General features: G+C 40.0%; 1 protein-coding gene across 5 annotated transcripts in view; it reads right to left on the reverse strand.

Annotated features, from left to right (window-relative positions):
• Positions 1 to 16,565, reverse strand: part of zmp:0000001168 (signal-induced proliferation-associated 1-like protein 3) — a 49,881-nt gene that overhangs the window by 18,003 nt on the left and 15,313 nt on the right. For all 5 annotated transcript variants that reach the window (XR_008154500.1, XM_052561020.1, XM_052561017.1 and 2 more), the window contains 8 exons: positions 11,868 to 13,480; positions 7,391 to 7,515; positions 6,545 to 6,733; positions 5,643 to 5,817; positions 4,890 to 4,993; positions 2,708 to 2,865; positions 2,007 to 2,610; positions 253 to 527 (listed from right to left, as the gene is read on the reverse strand). Coding sequence is in view for 4 of the 5 variants with exons in the window: in XM_052561020.1 (XP_052416980.1) it covers positions 253 to 527; positions 2,007 to 2,610; positions 2,708 to 2,865; positions 4,890 to 4,993; positions 5,643 to 5,817; positions 6,545 to 6,733; positions 7,391 to 7,515; positions 11,868 to 12,984 (2,747 nt within the window). In the remaining variant the exon portion in view is untranslated. The remainder of the gene's footprint in view (positions 1 to 252; positions 528 to 2,006; positions 2,611 to 2,707; positions 2,866 to 4,889; positions 4,994 to 5,642; positions 5,818 to 6,544; positions 6,734 to 7,390; positions 7,516 to 11,867; positions 13,481 to 16,565) is intronic.

The following is a 16,565-nucleotide window of genomic DNA, read 5'->3' on the forward strand; positions in this document are numbered from 1 at the left end:
ATATATGATTAATTATCCTGGCTTTCAAAAATGCAAAAAAAAAAAAAAACTTTTCAGCTGTGGTTTTTGATGGCATACACATTATATTCACCATCATTAATTAAATTATTAACAGCACTCCACTCACGGCTCACTATTTTTAACTCATCAGCCCACTTTTCTCTAAAAATCATTGCAGTGTATGCATTCTTTACGTCATTGCCAATTTTATCCACTTCCTCTGACACACAGATACCCCGTGACCTCTATTACCTGCGTGGTTTTCCGTTCTCGTCTGGAGGAATGACTGTGATGTGGATCTTTTGAGCCGTGCGGAGGAGTCGGCTTCGCTCTTCCAGGCTGAGGTGCACCAGGACCTGCCCACAGAGACGAACCACACGAGCCCCCATCTGCAGCCCACCGCTCTCCGCGTATCCGAACCGCTGGAGCTCTGTTACAAATCCTTCCTCGCTCATCAGGAAGCCCGGCTGGCCGACGCCGTCCCGCAGGGGAGTGACCTCACGTGCCTCACAGCCTCGAGTCACCAGCTGCGGAGAAGTTCAGGAGCATCATGTTAAAATGGCACACAGCACATTCTAAAGAGCTCCAAGTGTGGTAAAGCTGGACATATGAAATAAAAAACCATTAGACACAACATTTTTTGTTAAGTAACATATTTGAATACTTGGAGGAAATTAAGGAAATGGAGGAAAAAACTACTCAGTTTCTTCATTCATAGACTTCTTCATACTCAAACTAAGCAAAAAATATGCAGTTTGGTGCAGATGCTGAAAGTTGTATGGACAACAAGTTGAAGAAATTCTGATAGCTTGTAAAATAAATAAGATAATAGAGTTAACCTTATAGTATGTACTTGCATAAAATGATATAAATATCAGACGTCACCCTATATATCCAATAATATTTCTTTTAATATGATATTTAAATGATTATTTTAGTGATCCAAAAATACAGCCAACCCAAAATATATTCAGACACCTTTTTTGCTGTAGACTCGAGTTAAACTGTCAGAACAAATTTTGATAATTTCTGTTAGACTGCCTGTTGAATGAATTCTGTTGAATAGCTGTCAGCTGTACACAATTAGATGATACCAATTTAGGTCAACCAATTACCAACCAATGCTTACTTTTGTTAGTCTGTGGTGTAAAAAGCTTGCATTAGCAATTAATGGTCAGGTCAAAGTGTCTGAAAATTTTATCATTTTATTGGTAGTCAACTGTATGAATCTTTGGGTATAATATGTCACAGTTTACTTTATTTTTGTTATTTTCACTTAAATAAATGAACTATAGTGTACTGCACCCACCAAAAAAAATGATATTTTTTTTTACTGGTGTCTGAAAATGTTTTGGTTTGATTGTGTAATGCAATGCAATACAATCATGACTGAGGGTTGAACAAATAAACAGTACCTTTAGGGGTACACCAGCTTGTTTACATATATATATATATATATTATATATATAATATATTTGATTTTGCATACTTGAATGGCAGCTGGGACTGTGCTTTCAGGACCATGGACAGATCTCATACAAGAATCGCTGGCTTAAAGTAATTCAATAGCCAACAACTTTCATAAACAAGTACAAAACAGGTTACTATTGCTACAAGATAATCCTGGGTGGTGGAAAATGCTATGCCATTATCGCGAGGGATGGATAATCTTTCCACACTTTAGACAGGACACAAATTTGTAGTTTTCATTTATATACGACAAGTGTTGATAGTCACATTTTTTATATGCAAATGCATACATATGAGATTGCTCTTTTCTGCGTCTTCCTGGTCTGTGTTTTTGATCTGCACTTTCTAGACTCGTTCAGGAGATGTAATCACACCCCCTAGCATATAACAATGAAAACATGGAAACACGGAAAATTACGTGTTTGGCGGGGAAAGATTTAAACATGAAATTTGACGTACAAAGAATGTAGTATTAGTTTCTTGTAAAACATACTCCAATATTTTTAGTTTTATTCATATATTACAGTAAATCTCACCTCCAGCCTCTGGACAACCTCCTTGATATCCTCAACTTGGCTTTCTGAAGTCGTCACAGTCACTGCCTCGCCTCTCTCATAGAAGATATCCAGTGAAGGGCCACCCTGAGCTCCAGACTCAGTCACGGCCTTCCAGCCGATCACATCGCGGCAGCTGCAGTTGAATACGACGGTTCGCGTGGATCGCTCTATGAGCACGACTGACTCTGCTGACACGCCGAGCAGACAGGACAGGCTCAGACCATTTCTCTCGCCGCCCTGAACAGCGGTGACGGCCCACACTAAAGCACCAGCGCTGTGAAGCTCCGCACCTTTCGCTCCCTTCAGCTTCTCCTTGCGCTTTCCGCCCAGCGACAGCAAGGGGAATTTGGTGGAAGAATCAATGGGCGTTGTGGTGACGTAGTTCTCTGCCAGGTCTTTTAGGTACTCCTGCCGCGTACGTGTGGCCATAGAGCGAAATTTCTCTGATTTCTCCGCAGCATTCTCTGCGTTAATGGCTTTGGCGAGGAGAAAGTCCCGGAAGGCAGTAGAACGTGGGAAGCGTGCACCTTTAGGGAAGAGAGGACCAAAGAGAGGGATGTCCTTGGAACGAGTTACTGCAACTCTGAGAAGGGTGGAGATAAAGACGCGCTTAATTTTATTTGTAACATTTTTCTTTTTCAGTTTTCTTTTTCTTCAGTGATTTTTGTCTGCTGTCTTACCTGTAATATGTGTTTTCGGTGCAGGGCTCGTGTACTTGGACAATGATGAACACATGCTGAAAGTGAGAACGGATGGTTTTGGGGGTGAAAGGTAAAGCACCTGGCTCCTGGAAGACTATTGTGACGATATCATTCCCTATGTGCCTCTTCCTCAGCAACTAGAAGATAGAAAGCGAAAAAAGACATAGAGAAACTTTTAATTTCTAAATGTAGTGACTTAAATGAAAAGTGCAGTATGCTAAAGTCATCAGACCGTTGTGAAAAAGAAGTTTTACTTTGCTTAGTTCTTAGTAAAAAATTGTACTTGAAGATAATATTAATGAAATATAAGGCCACTTAAGTGATTAAGTTAACACAGTTAAGTACACTTTTAAAAAGCATTTTTAATGTCAAATTAAATCATTATATTTTAACAATTTTCATGTTTTAAAGAAGTACACTTAATTTGATGTGTTGACTAACATACTAAAGCACATGCAAAGTACTAGAACATCTTAAATCATTGCAATTAAGAAACATTCATATATTTTAAATGTACTAAATTGCAGCGTAATCATTACAAATGGGTACAAATACATTTAAATACATGACATACAAGTTTCATTCATTCAGCGGTAGGTGGGGCTTAACAGGCAGCGATGTAGAATTGGTGGGTGGGGCTAAACAGGCAGCGATGTAGATTCTGTGGGTGGGGCTAAACAGGCAGTGATGTAGATTCAGTGGGTGGGGCTAAACAGGCAGCGATGTAGAAGCGGTGGGTGGGGCTAAACAGGCAGTGATGTAGAAGCGGTGGATGGGGCTAAACAGGCAGTGATGTAGAAGCGGTGGGTGGGGCTAAACAGGCAGCAATGTAGATTCTGTGGGTGGGGCTAAACAGGCAGTGATGTAGAATTGGTGGATGGGGCTAAACAGGCAGTGATGTAGAAGCGGTGGGTGGGGCTAAACAGGCAGCAATGTAGATTCTGTGGGTGGGGCTAAACAGGCAGTGATGTAGAATTGGTGGGTGGGGCTAAACAGGCAGCAATGTAGATTATGTGGGTGGGGCTAAACAGGCAGTGATGTAGAATTTGTGGGTGGGGCTAAACAGGCAGCAATGTAGATTCTGTGGGTGGGGCTAAACAGGCAGCGATGTAGAATTGGTGGGTGGGGCTAAACAGGCAGCAATGTAGATTCTGTGGGTGGGGCTAAACAGGCAGTGATGTAGATTCAGTGGGTGGGGCTAAACAGGCAGCGATGTAGAAGCGGTGGGTGGGGCTAAACAGGCAGCGATGTAGCGGTGGGTGGGGTTAAACAGGCTGCGATGTAGAATCGGTGGGTGGGGCTAAACAGGCTGCGATGTAGAAGCGGTGGGTGGGGCTAAACAGGCAGCGATGTAGATTCAGTGGGTGGGGCTAAACAGGCAGCGATGTAGAAGCGGTGGGTGGGGCTAAACAGGCTGCGATGTAGAAGCGGTGGGTGGGGCTAAACAGGCAGCGATGTAGAATCAGTGGGTGGGGCTAAACAGGCAGCGATGTAGAAGCGGTGGGTGGGGCTAAACAGGCTGCGATGTAGAATCGGTGGGTGGGGCTAAACAGGCTGCGATGTAGAAGCGGTGGGTGGGGCTAAACAGGCTGCGATGTAGAATCGGTGGGTGGGGTTAAACAGGCTGCGATGTAGAAGCGGTGGGTGGGGCTAAACAGGCTGCGATGTAGAAGCGGTGGGTGGGGCTAAACAGGCTGCGATGTAGAAGCGGTGGGTGGGGCTAAACAGGCAGTGATGTAGATTCAGACATGGATCTTCTGCTGAGGTGCTGTTTATACACACTATTACATTATAGAGTACATTCCTCAAGCTGTTGTTTGGCAGACTGCCTTCAATATAAACAGTTTTTAGACTAATGAGAGTTCTGAAACTTAAATTATGTTTTTATAGTACATCAATGTAGAATTGGTTGGCAGGACTAAATGGGGCTAAACCTGTTATTTGTCAAAAATGTTGTTTTCTCAATTTGTGACCCCTTTAAGTATACTCTTACTCTGTAGGGTTAAGTATATTTCTTTTGAACAAGACGAGACACCAGGTGATTTACACATGGATATCTCAATACTTATCCTATTGCTGATTTGTATCACTGTGCTGTGAAAATGTTTTTTTCTTTTTTTCTTCCAGAGATATACTGTAAGTCTAGGGTTCTGTGGATTACCTGTTGTGTATTGTTGGCTGTGTATGGAAGCATGGTGGAGACATGGAACATAATCTCGTAATCCTGGTAGCGAGTATACAGTGAGTGTGTACCAGTGGAGTCGGCTGCAATTAAAAAAAAAAAATTAAAAATTAAAAAGCATTACAAACAATAATATTGTACAATATTATTACCATTTAAAATACATATTTTCTATTTAAATATATAGTAAAATTTAATATAATTTTGTGATGCAAAGCTGAATTTTCAGCATCACTTCTCTAGTCTTCAGTGTCACATGATCCTTCAGAAATCATTCTAATATGCTGATTTACTTCTCAAATCAGCATAAAAACTCATTATAATCAATGTTGAAAGCAGCTGTTTTGCTTCATATTTTTGTGAAAACTGTGATTGTTTTTTAGAATTATTTAATGAATAGAAAGTACACAAGAACAGCATTTCTTTTAAATAAAATTTTTGTAACACTGTAACATCTTTACTGTCACTTTCAATCAATCAATCTAATAAATTTTTGCTGAAAAGAGAGTTTTTAATTTCTTTAAAACAAAATTTTACTGATCCCAGACTTCAACTTATGTGCAATCAACTAAATGTGAATTTGAATTTAACTTTTTGTGGAACAACTATAAAAAAGAAAAATAAATATAGAAATTACATTCTACTTAAATACAACACATGGAATAAAACTGATACTATTGTAATATAGTGCAATTATATGAAGACTGACTGCATGTTGATTTTTGGTCTCACTTTTTGTGTCTAGTTGAGCTCTGTATTTCTCCCAGCCCTTGAGTCGTACTCGCTCTCCCAGGAGGTCCAGAAACTCATCGAACTCTGGCCCGGCACTCTCATTGTTATACATGTCCTCTTCAGTACTCTGTCCTGCTCTGCAGTACATAATGCCCACCTTATGCTGGAAATTCAACTTCACACATATAAAACACACATTAACAAAGATGAAATTACAGCTACTGCTCCAACTTGATTTTTACACACGCAAAATCATTCTTCCTCATTTTGTAATGAAGTCAGTTGCACATTGCATGCACAAGTGTAAGAGGAGCAAAAGTGTTACTACAGCAGCAGGCATTTACAGTCAGGTCCATATACTGTACATTTAGACACAGGCACAATTTTATTATTTTTTTAAGTTACAGTTATATTATGATTATGGACCTAAAGTGCACACTCTGATCTTTAATTTGAAGTATGCAATTCAATTGTTATATTTCAAATCCACTGTAGTGGTGAATAAAGGATAAAGCACAAAAACTCACTCAGTGTCACAATACTTCCAGATCTGACTGTATACAAGCTTTTACAAGGTATATACAGTAAATTTAAATGTTACCGTTTGTTTGGAAATACATTTACATTTATGCATTCATCGATGCATTTATTAAATGGATTTATCAGTGACTTTGCAAAAAGCAATGCATCATAGAGTTAACTATAGTTATAATACACAATACTAGGTTTAGTTCACGTGACTTTGTCTTTACAATAGAAGTTGCACCAACTATATACACACCTATATATATTTACAATATAACGTTTAAGGATGTTTGTTGCTACACTATTTCTAGCAGCCTTTTAGTGACTGTCAGCAAACCCAAGCTGTCAGTTCTGCAGCTCAATATCACAGCTCTTACCCCCTGCTCGTCCAGCTTGAGGAGCGTGTCTCTGACTTTAGGGGATGTTGAGGCTAGTCTGAGGCAATGTAGGTTGAGATCGGGCAAAATAAACTCCAGCAGTCTCTTGGGTGAAAGGCCGCGTGGCGTGGTGTGGCGCGCTGCGGAGGGAACGGACTCCTCCAGGATCGAACCTCTCAGGGTCTTCAGCTGCAGAAAAACAGCAGAGACCAGATAACTAATGAGTGCAAAACCATCATGTAGATTTAAAGGGGTCATATTATATCATATACATTTCTGATATTTATTCCCCACCCTGAGGTCAATAATGTAATGTAGATTGATTTACAAGGCATTTGAATCTTAAGTCAGAATTCCATCTTTACTTTTTGAGCAAATAAAGCGGCTGCACCAAATGTATGTATTTATTTATTTTATTTTATTTTTTTTCTCAGTTTGGGCTTCTGAATTTTTTTTTTTAAATTGAAAAAAAAAGTTTCAGTTTCATATCCTCTTATAGTGTACAGTATGAGCCATAAAAGCCTGATTTATCAAATATAATAATTTGTTTAGTAATGTAAATGTATTCATACATTTATTAATGTAATTAATAATTATTAATAATATAATGTTCACATTTTGATAAAAAAAAAAACATTTATGAAAGGGGAAATTTGTGCAAAAACATTCTAGTGATCATCTCAATCAAAAGCAGGAAGAGGGTGGAAAATTACATAAACATAATACAAAATCATAAGTTTTCTTGTAAATATTAAAAGCATTGCATTAGGAATAGACCTCAAAGAAATGCATGAAATGTTTGAAAATCATTAGTGACATCTGTGTGTGTGAGAGTCTTGTATTTACTTCAGTGGTCCTGAAAATGATTCTGTAGTTGTACTGGGACCCACTTGATCCCTCTTTTTCCTCCCTGCGGAAACTGACGGCCACCGGCCCCAAACGCTCGTCCATGCCAAAGAAATTCTGGTGGTCTGGAATAAAAGAGGGGAATGAATGTTTTAACAGTTCATACAAAATGCAGTAAACAAATGTTAAAATAACAGAAACAAACCCCAGAATACTGAACAGCAGAAAAAGAGGAACAGTGATTGTGTAACCTTGCACGGCTCACTACTGAGATGAACAAGCATGCATTACGGCTTAACTGCTGTACAAACTGTGTTCTACCTGTATTATGAGTTTAACATCCAAAGTGTTTTTTTTTCTTTCTTTCTCAACATATCCGACTCTACGCTATTTTTAAATAGCAAATTAATATTGTGACAAATTATGGTTACAACCACAGGTGTATTAGATTTCATATGCTATTATTCACTATTATTACTACAGTAAAATGAATTATGATGATGTTACAAAAATGATTGCAAATTATTGCAAATAAAAAGGCTGTAAATATGCGCATTGCATCCTCTGCAATCCTAGCATTTGAAAAATCTGAAATCTGATTGCAGTTTGAAGTGTAGAACGAGTCATCAAAAATGTTGATCTGTACTCTCCGCACCCCTAGTTTGAGAACCACTACAGTAACGCATACATTATCTAAAAAAAAAGTTACTTTTTAATTATAATAAAATACAATTATACATCATAAATAAAAGGCCACAATAAGAGGATGATATGTGCCACTTCACATTTAACTAAAGGCACTGCTTGCTTATCTGTCAGGAAACTGCAGACACAAAAGTCTAACATTTTAACTTAAAAACATCTCTTTAGCACAAAACAAGTCTAAAACAAAATGTTAGGAACTGACAGTCTTTTCTGAACATCTCACAGCTCTGAATGTGAATGGTGACTGTTGGGCCATCTGTTGTACTGTTGGGGGTGAATTTGCATTTTGTAAAGCCCAACACATATTTTGTAATAACAGGCCATTTAAATGTCATTCACTAAACTTTTTCTGCACCACAATGAATGCAAATCGGCCTTTTCAGGAGACTAACAAATATAAAATAACCACATATACAAAAACAGTAAGTTGGTTAAACAAAGGCAATAAAAGACAAATATTGCATCTTTATGGTTACAGCAGCTATTCACAGGGGTTTAAAGGGATACTCCACCCCAAAATGAAAATTTTGTCGTTCCAAACCCACAAAAGCTTTGTTCGTCTTCGGAACACAATTTAAGATATTTTGGATGAAAACCGGGAGGCTTGTGACTGTCCCATAGACTGCCAAGTAAGTTTCACTGTCAAGGTCCAGTAAAGTATGAAAGATGTCATCAGAATACTCCATCTGCCATCAGTGGTTCAACCGTAACATTATGAAGCGACGAGTATAGTTTTTGTATGAAAAGAAAACAAAAATACCAATTTTATTCAACAGTTCCTTTGTCAAACGTCTCCTTTGTGTCTCTCCACTTCACTCAAACTGTACATGCTCTTCTGAGTCTGCCGCACCCAAGTAGGTATAACTGCAGACCGGAGATCTCCAAAATGGGGCATGAACTCCAAAATTGGGCAGAACATCCAGAATGGGGCGGGATCTCCTTTCACGAAGACTTTCACCATTGTTACTGACTTACATTTCAGTGGTGTTTGGACACAAGTTTGAACCTCTGCCTCATGATTTAAACGGGAATCACTCAGGAGCGTCCCAGCGGAGGGGAAAGATTTTACTCTATCGTTTTATTCCAAGCAACGGGGCCGTCCCAGGGCACGAAATTCGCAGGCTAGGAGGGGGTAGTGATGCTGGGTGTAACTAAAAAGGTACCATTGTCTGGTGAGTCTCATTTCACATAATCCTAATAACTGTTTATCTCCTGAACTGAAACTTTCTTTATCACACTATGCAGCGCAGATTCCGCCATTCAGTCAATTTCACTGGTTAAGGTAAGGTGCGGGGTGGGTTTAGGGGTTAGCATTTTTTGTTGCATAGTTTAGGAAACAGTTTAACTGACACAACCAATAAACCAATAAAAATCAGCTGTGGGGCAGAGTTTGCACTGAAGTGGATTGGGGGGAAATTGTGCATGCATGTCATGTGCCTGTCTCTCAATGGGAGGAAGCCATGCCCTATTTTGGAGCTCCCACCCCGTTTTGGAGTTCCCACACCTATTTGGAGATCTCCGGTCTGCAGTTATGCCCTTCTCGCTGCACCACAAGGATGCACTGTTTTCTTTCAAATCAAAGCATGCATACATGTAGAAACAGCGCATCCTTGTGGTGCGGCGGATGCAGAAGAGCGTAGGCAGTTTGAGTGATGTGGAGAGACACAGAGATGACTGTTGATAAAGGAATTGTTGAATATATATATATTTTTTTCATACAAAAAGTATTCTTGTCACTTCATAAAGTTATGGTTGAACGACTGATGGCAGATGGACTATTCTGACGATGCTTTACATACTTTTCTGGACCTTGACAGTGAAACTTACTTGGCAGAATATGGGACAGTCACAAGCCTCCCAGTTTTCATACAAAATATCTTAAATTATGTTACGACAAAACAAACAAAGCTTTAACAGTTTAGAACAACATGGGGGTAAGTGATTAATGGAAAAAAAAAGATTTTGGGGTGGAGTATCCCTTTAAGGGGACAACGTTATAACTCATCTCAACTCCTTAACTCCAGTCCTGGTGACCCAGTGCTCTGAACACTTTGTATGTCTTCTTTATTTAGCACACCTGATTCAGATCATCAGTTCATCTGATTACTGCAATACCAAGTCAATGGCCATGTGTGACCTGTTTGTACAAAGTACACACAGTTACAAAAATGGAATGGTGCTTACGGTGTTCTGTAGTATGCACATACTATTTTGATGATGAAATCACACCCACTGCAGACTCGCGTAACTAAAGCAGATCAATTTTTAATGTGTTTTGGCCATTCATTTGATAACAACTGCTTTTTGGAAGCTTGCAAACACAAAGCACACAGTTTTTTTTTATTATATCATCTCCCTGTAAACTATGAAAACACAAATTTGTGAAAACGGTGACGTCATGCGCATGCATATTACATGTTCAGTCTATAGGAATACGTATGTGTGCAGATACCTAGTGTTTCTTTACAAGGTGACATTGCCAACTACTGTCCTGGCATGCATTATATTGCAAATTCAGTTGTTTTCGATGATTTTCCTCATCTAAAACACTTGATTCAGATCAGCAGCTCCATGAACTGAATGCGTCAGACAAGTGAGACATACAAATGTGAGGAGCAGTGTGTCCTGAGAACCGGAGTTGAGAACCACTGCCTTAAAGATCCCTTTAAGGTTTATATGTTGAATTAAAGTTTTAAAAAGAGTCTCAAAATCTAGTGTGACTGTGGGTTAATAGTTAGTCGGTGAGAAGAGGCTTAAGTCAATCCATTTTTCTTAGTCGCAGGAAAAAAAAGCACAGAAAGGTGCGAAGTCAGGTTGTCCATTAAGGACACATTATTAACAGCTATTCTGTGTGGTAATTACAGTACATCAGTCAGGACATGCAAACGCCAATTTCATTAATCGACCTCAAACATAGCTTATCAATGAAACATGTAAGTAACATCATCATTACATGTTGCATAAAAAATTGCACTTTTGAAGTGTTTGTGCAGAGCGTGGAGGCTGAACAGTAGTGTGCTCACTGCATAACAGTTAACTTGTAGGAGCCTATGGGATCAATTGCATTTAACCTAAAATACTCTGTCATTTTTGCTCATACAGATAAGAGAAATACATCTGAATTTTCCATGAATCTGAAAAATGTTTATTCATGTGCGTGCACGCACAATAACAACAAAATGTTGGGCTTTTGTAAAATAATGGGGAAAAAAGCATGCACTTTCTGTCGTCTAGGTCTTTGTGAACTTGCATACATAAATAAAATGAACCAAAATGAACCAAAACAAGACTCTCAGACATGAAAAAATTATCTATAGAGAGCGAAATTTCTACTTTTAAATGAACCAATTCAAATGGAAAACAAATCTTTTCAGATAATGTAATTCATATAAAATGTGAACGTCCATTATGGATATGACGAGTCATCATCATCATCTCTTAAGCCGAAAATAGAGAAAACACTGGTTAATCAGTGAATTATTATAATGTTAAGCCAGTCTTCATAATAATAATAATCATTACTTCTGTGGTGTGCTGTGGCAAGCTTTTTGTGTAGGCTTGAGCACTTATACTGTAGGCTATAGGAATTAAAAGCACATAATAATGAATCATACGGTTTATTAATATAAATGTGCAATTCGTTGACTAATCACTTTGAAAGAACAACTATTAGTCAATCAGAAAATCTTTAGTTGATGGAAGCCCTAAAAATAAGTATGCAATATGTTTCTTCAAAAAGTGCAAACATGCTTTACCACACACACACCCTCACCTTTCATGTAAAAGTACTTGTGATAGTACCGAGCCCCCAGGTCTGCATGCTCTATGAAGTAGTTACTTTTCCCCTGTGCCTGGACATGGCTCTCCCTGGGCTCCTCTAACACGGACACAGCATTGTTGGGACTCTGAAGACTCCTCCACCTGTGCCTGGCGGCCCGCGGCAGGCCGAGCCCCACACTCTCCTCGCCACCCATCTCATTCCGAAAGTGAGGACAGCTGAGCAGGAGATCATTATCGTTTCCATCTCCTTCATCGAGCAAGGACTGCTCTAGATCTTCCGAGCCAGTCCCGCTTCCCAAGCTGCCCTGAGAAACTGAGGAAGGTGTGGATTGTGAAAGTGGACGGAGCTGAGAGGCAGCTGACGCTCCGGACGTAATGTTCTTCTTGCGCCCGATGCTGTCCCGATTGGTCGCAGCCTCCGACAGGTCGAAGAGGATGCTCTGTACATCATAGTGTGCAAAATTACGCACCCAAGCACCACCTGGGACTTGGTCACAGGAAAACTGAGGAGCCTGCGGAGGGGACGGTTTGGCCTTCTTACCGAGCCCCTCTGGTTTGGGGGGCTTGACCGGTTTTGATTTGTCTGCCGCTGGGGCACAGTTTCCTTGATACACACCATCCACCTCAGGAGGTGTCTCTTGCAGACCCAGCAGAACAAACGGATCTCTGAAGCGCAAGGCATTGGGACTGAGAACACCTTGGTCTTCCGAACTGGGATCTACAGAATGGGTTTGTCTTTCTAGCGAGGACAGGCTACCGTACTCTCGGTGGAGGAACTCGCCCTGCCCAGTGGTCCCAGATTTGTCGCCCCCTACTCGTAGCAACTTCCTCCCGACTTGCCCCGCTGAATCCAAGTCTCCAAGGGTGACGTCACTGTTGCTGCGCTGCATTATGTGTCCACGACCTACTGACCTCAGGTTCAGTGCAGCTGTGCTGGGGGTGACAGTCTCGTTGTTTGTTCCCTCTCCCTCTCTCCTAGGGGGCCATTCTGCCAGGACTCGTGTCCGCACGCTACCACCATCCTGCTTAGGGTCAAAGTTCACTCTCACTAGGGGCGGGCGTGGGCTCTGCCTACGAAACTTGCGGATAAAGAGATCGTCTGACTGCATGATTTGAAGTTGAAAGCTCTGACTTTTCAGTTGCCCTTGCCCCTTTTCTTATGCCTCCGTACCAATTTACTGCATCTGTGTGAACAAGTCAGGAGTTTTCGGGGAACTCAAGTGACTGGCACAAATGTTTCTTGTTCTAGCCATGAACACTGAAATTCTCAAGCGCTGCCAGCAGATCTCCGTTCGATAGGTTCCTCATTCACTAAAATATTCAGCACAACCTTCTGTCTTGGAATAAAATAACAGCCGTGAAGGCTCCAGAGATGATTCCAATCTCTCGGTAAACATCTTAAGTTCTGACATACTTGATTACTCTCATCATAAATGGTATAGGATGCATCCAGCAGAATGACTATGACTGTATGTGGACTGACTGAAACTGGATTCCCAGTCTGGTTTATTCTGAGTCAGGTACGCCTCGTTGTGACTCTCTGTTCACGGCCGACCAACAAGCTCTGTGCCCTTAGAGACCACGGCTGCATCCTCCACTGTATTCCTGAAACACAATGAAACAGGTTATTATTAGTTTATATGCAATAATAGATGTTGCATTTTTGTAAATTACATACTGTTGCCTGGCAGTACATTATATGCTGTAGTAAAATCTGCTTCACCACTTGCTGTATTCTGCTGTACTCTGTATCGATCTGTGCTGCTATTAGTGGGGACCACCGCTTTAAGTTATTTATATGAGAGTGGTTTGTTGATTGACTTTAAACAGTCACTTACTTCTTATATTAAAAGTGGTCAGACTTTTGCCATGTGGACAAGGTTTAACAATCCGACACTCAAAATACTTGCCTTGGTGAGTATTGGCACAGATGTCTTGGTAATGTAAACATGCCAAAAACACTGATATGTTTAATTAAATCCACTAACTGTGGCTGGTTTACTTTTGTAGCTTTAATAAGTTATATGTGAAGAAATATATGAAAAAGTTACTTGAATAGTGAAATCGTTAAATAACTTGACTGTTGGTGGAAATCTGAAAAACTGTTCCCTTTGCTTTATTTGTTCTATAGCTTGTGATTTGTCTGTTCTTATTTTATTTTCTAGATGTTTGCTTTTATCCGTCTTTAATAACAGCTGAAGAATCAAGATAGAAAAAAAGTTTTTGGACTGCTGTGATCTACTCTGAAAACAACATGGGTCATTTAGGTTAAAAACCTATTAATACTCAGTATATCTTCAAGAGTCTGGACCAGACAATGCAATAGTGGTAAAGACACCTTTACTTAAGCTTATGTGTCGCAACATTACTACTGGATCCAAAATAGACTCAGCACTGCATTATCATTTACTCTCAGTCTCTCTGAAAAGCCTGCACCATATTGTCTTGTTAAAATCAATATGTAGTAAAGTAAAGCAAACAAACGAACAGTGTTTCACTGATGCGATCTGGAGCTCTTTGCTAGTTACACCGTGTTTACACTGGACGTGAGCCGCATACACAAGCGAACCAATTATAATCAGCAATTCTGTTTACACTGATTGCAGCACAGACAGACACAACAAATCTCTGACAGTTAACTAATGTCAAGTTTTATTTCTGACACACTCCAAGCATTCACACTGCTTCTGACCTGAAAGAGAAATGGATGTGTGACAGTGCTTGTGTCTAATCTAGATACAGTGTTAGGATCACCAAAAAACGCAATTCAAAGAAAATGTTTACAACTGCATGCATTTTTCCATTCTTTCATAATCATTTCTGATCAAAATGCATGCTATGGATACGAAAACGCAAAAACTGAATCTGGTCTGAACTAATGATTGTTTTGGAGGCAGTGTGTAAAAGTGATTGACACATGCAAATGGTTATGTACAATTCTCTGTTGTTTCCAACATTATCAGTTGCTTATGTCATGTTGATCAAAATGTATTAAAAAACAGCCACACATGAACAGGAGGAGGCCATTTGCACCATGGTAATAGAAAACAATGCAATAAGACTTAGGGAGAAAAAAGTGCCATTATAAAGGACAACAACATCTTTCAAAACATCCAAACAGTCAGCATCTCAGCCATTGATAGGGTGCTGAAAAGACACCAAATGAATATGAAGCAGCTCTACACTGTTACGTTTGAAAGAAATGGTGAAAGAGTGAAGGAGCTGCGTTACCAATATGTACAGGTAAAACATGTATGAGCATGAAGCAACTGTACCTCAGAGTAAACAGTACAATAGTGATATACAGTACAGTAAGTGTGAACTTGACACATTGCATCATCTTTTCTACAGCCATAGCAAATATGTGCTGTACACATTGATGTAAGTGTATCTTGGCCAAAATGAAAATGCATGTAATTCATAAAACTCATTTTGTGTCTTCTGGATATAGCGTATAATGGAACTGAAACCACCAAGTGAACCACAGCACAGCTTTCTCTACATGGATGAAGCTGGCTTCAAACTAACAAAACGTAGATGGCGTGGTTGAAATATCATCGGCCACAGAGCTACAGCTGATGCGCCAGGCCAGCGGTGCGGAAACATACCCATGGGTTGTGCAATCTCTGAGAATGGTGAATCCAGGTGAATCTTGACTTTCTCTAACGAAGGTGATTCTCATGAAGCATAATCTCTGAGAATGGTGTGCTAAAGCATATTCCCATTATTGGGCCATACAATACAGAGCGTCTTGTCACCTTTTTAGACACTCTCTACAGGGATCTCATCCCTGAACAAGAGAGGGGTCAGATTGGAGATGACCTGCCAAAGTATGTGATCGTTTGGGACAATGTGAGTTTCCATCATTCCAACATCATCAGGCAATGGTTCGCAGCCCATGAGAGGATGCTGATGGAGTTCCTCCCCCCCTACTCTCCATTCCTTAACCCCATTGAGGAATTTTTCTCAGCATGGAGATGGAAAGTATACGATCGTCAGCCACATACACAAATGACGCTTCTGGATGCCATGGATGCAGCATGTGACGAGATCACCGCAGATGCCTGCAGAGGCTGGATAAGACACTCAAAAAGATGCATTGCAAGAGAAGATGTTCGTTGTGATGTGGATGAGAATTTGTGGCCCAACAGACAGGATCGTCAAGAGGTGTAGGAAGATTGTAATTCCTTAATGTAATTTCTACAGCACCGCATGTACAGTTTTTCCTATGTTCACATTTCTTCATTATGTTTTTGTGTGTGTGTGTGTGTGTGTGTGCTATTCAGTGCTGTCTTTTCACTTCTGTATCTCAATGACATGTTCTGTCAATAAAATACAGTACAAACAGTAAGAGTGTAAATTTGAATCTTTTCCATTCTCTTGCAATTACACTCACGCTTACTCAGATGTAACTGACAATAATTGTCATCAAAACTTTAGCCACAGTTTCCATCAGAACATCCCTCCAGAGTAAACTGTTATATCGACGACATGTCTTATCCGTAAACTGTGACACAAGGACTTGTCATTCTGATGGCACTGACATGTTCATTGACACAGATATTTACTTTTGAGAGATGAACTAAGGATTTTTTTGCAGGTTATCCATGGTGTTTTGCTATTTGTACAAATTGTTTCGAGAAATGCACTTACTGTTTTGCAAATTGTGAGGTTGATTCGAGAAACGTAC

Source organism: Carassius gibelio, chromosome B7 (genome assembly GCF_023724105.1).
Source record: "Carassius gibelio isolate Cgi1373 ecotype wild population from Czech Republic chromosome B7, carGib1.2-hapl.c, whole genome shotgun sequence".
NCBI classification, from domain to species: Eukaryota; Metazoa; Chordata; class Actinopteri; order Cypriniformes; family Cyprinidae; genus Carassius; species Carassius gibelio.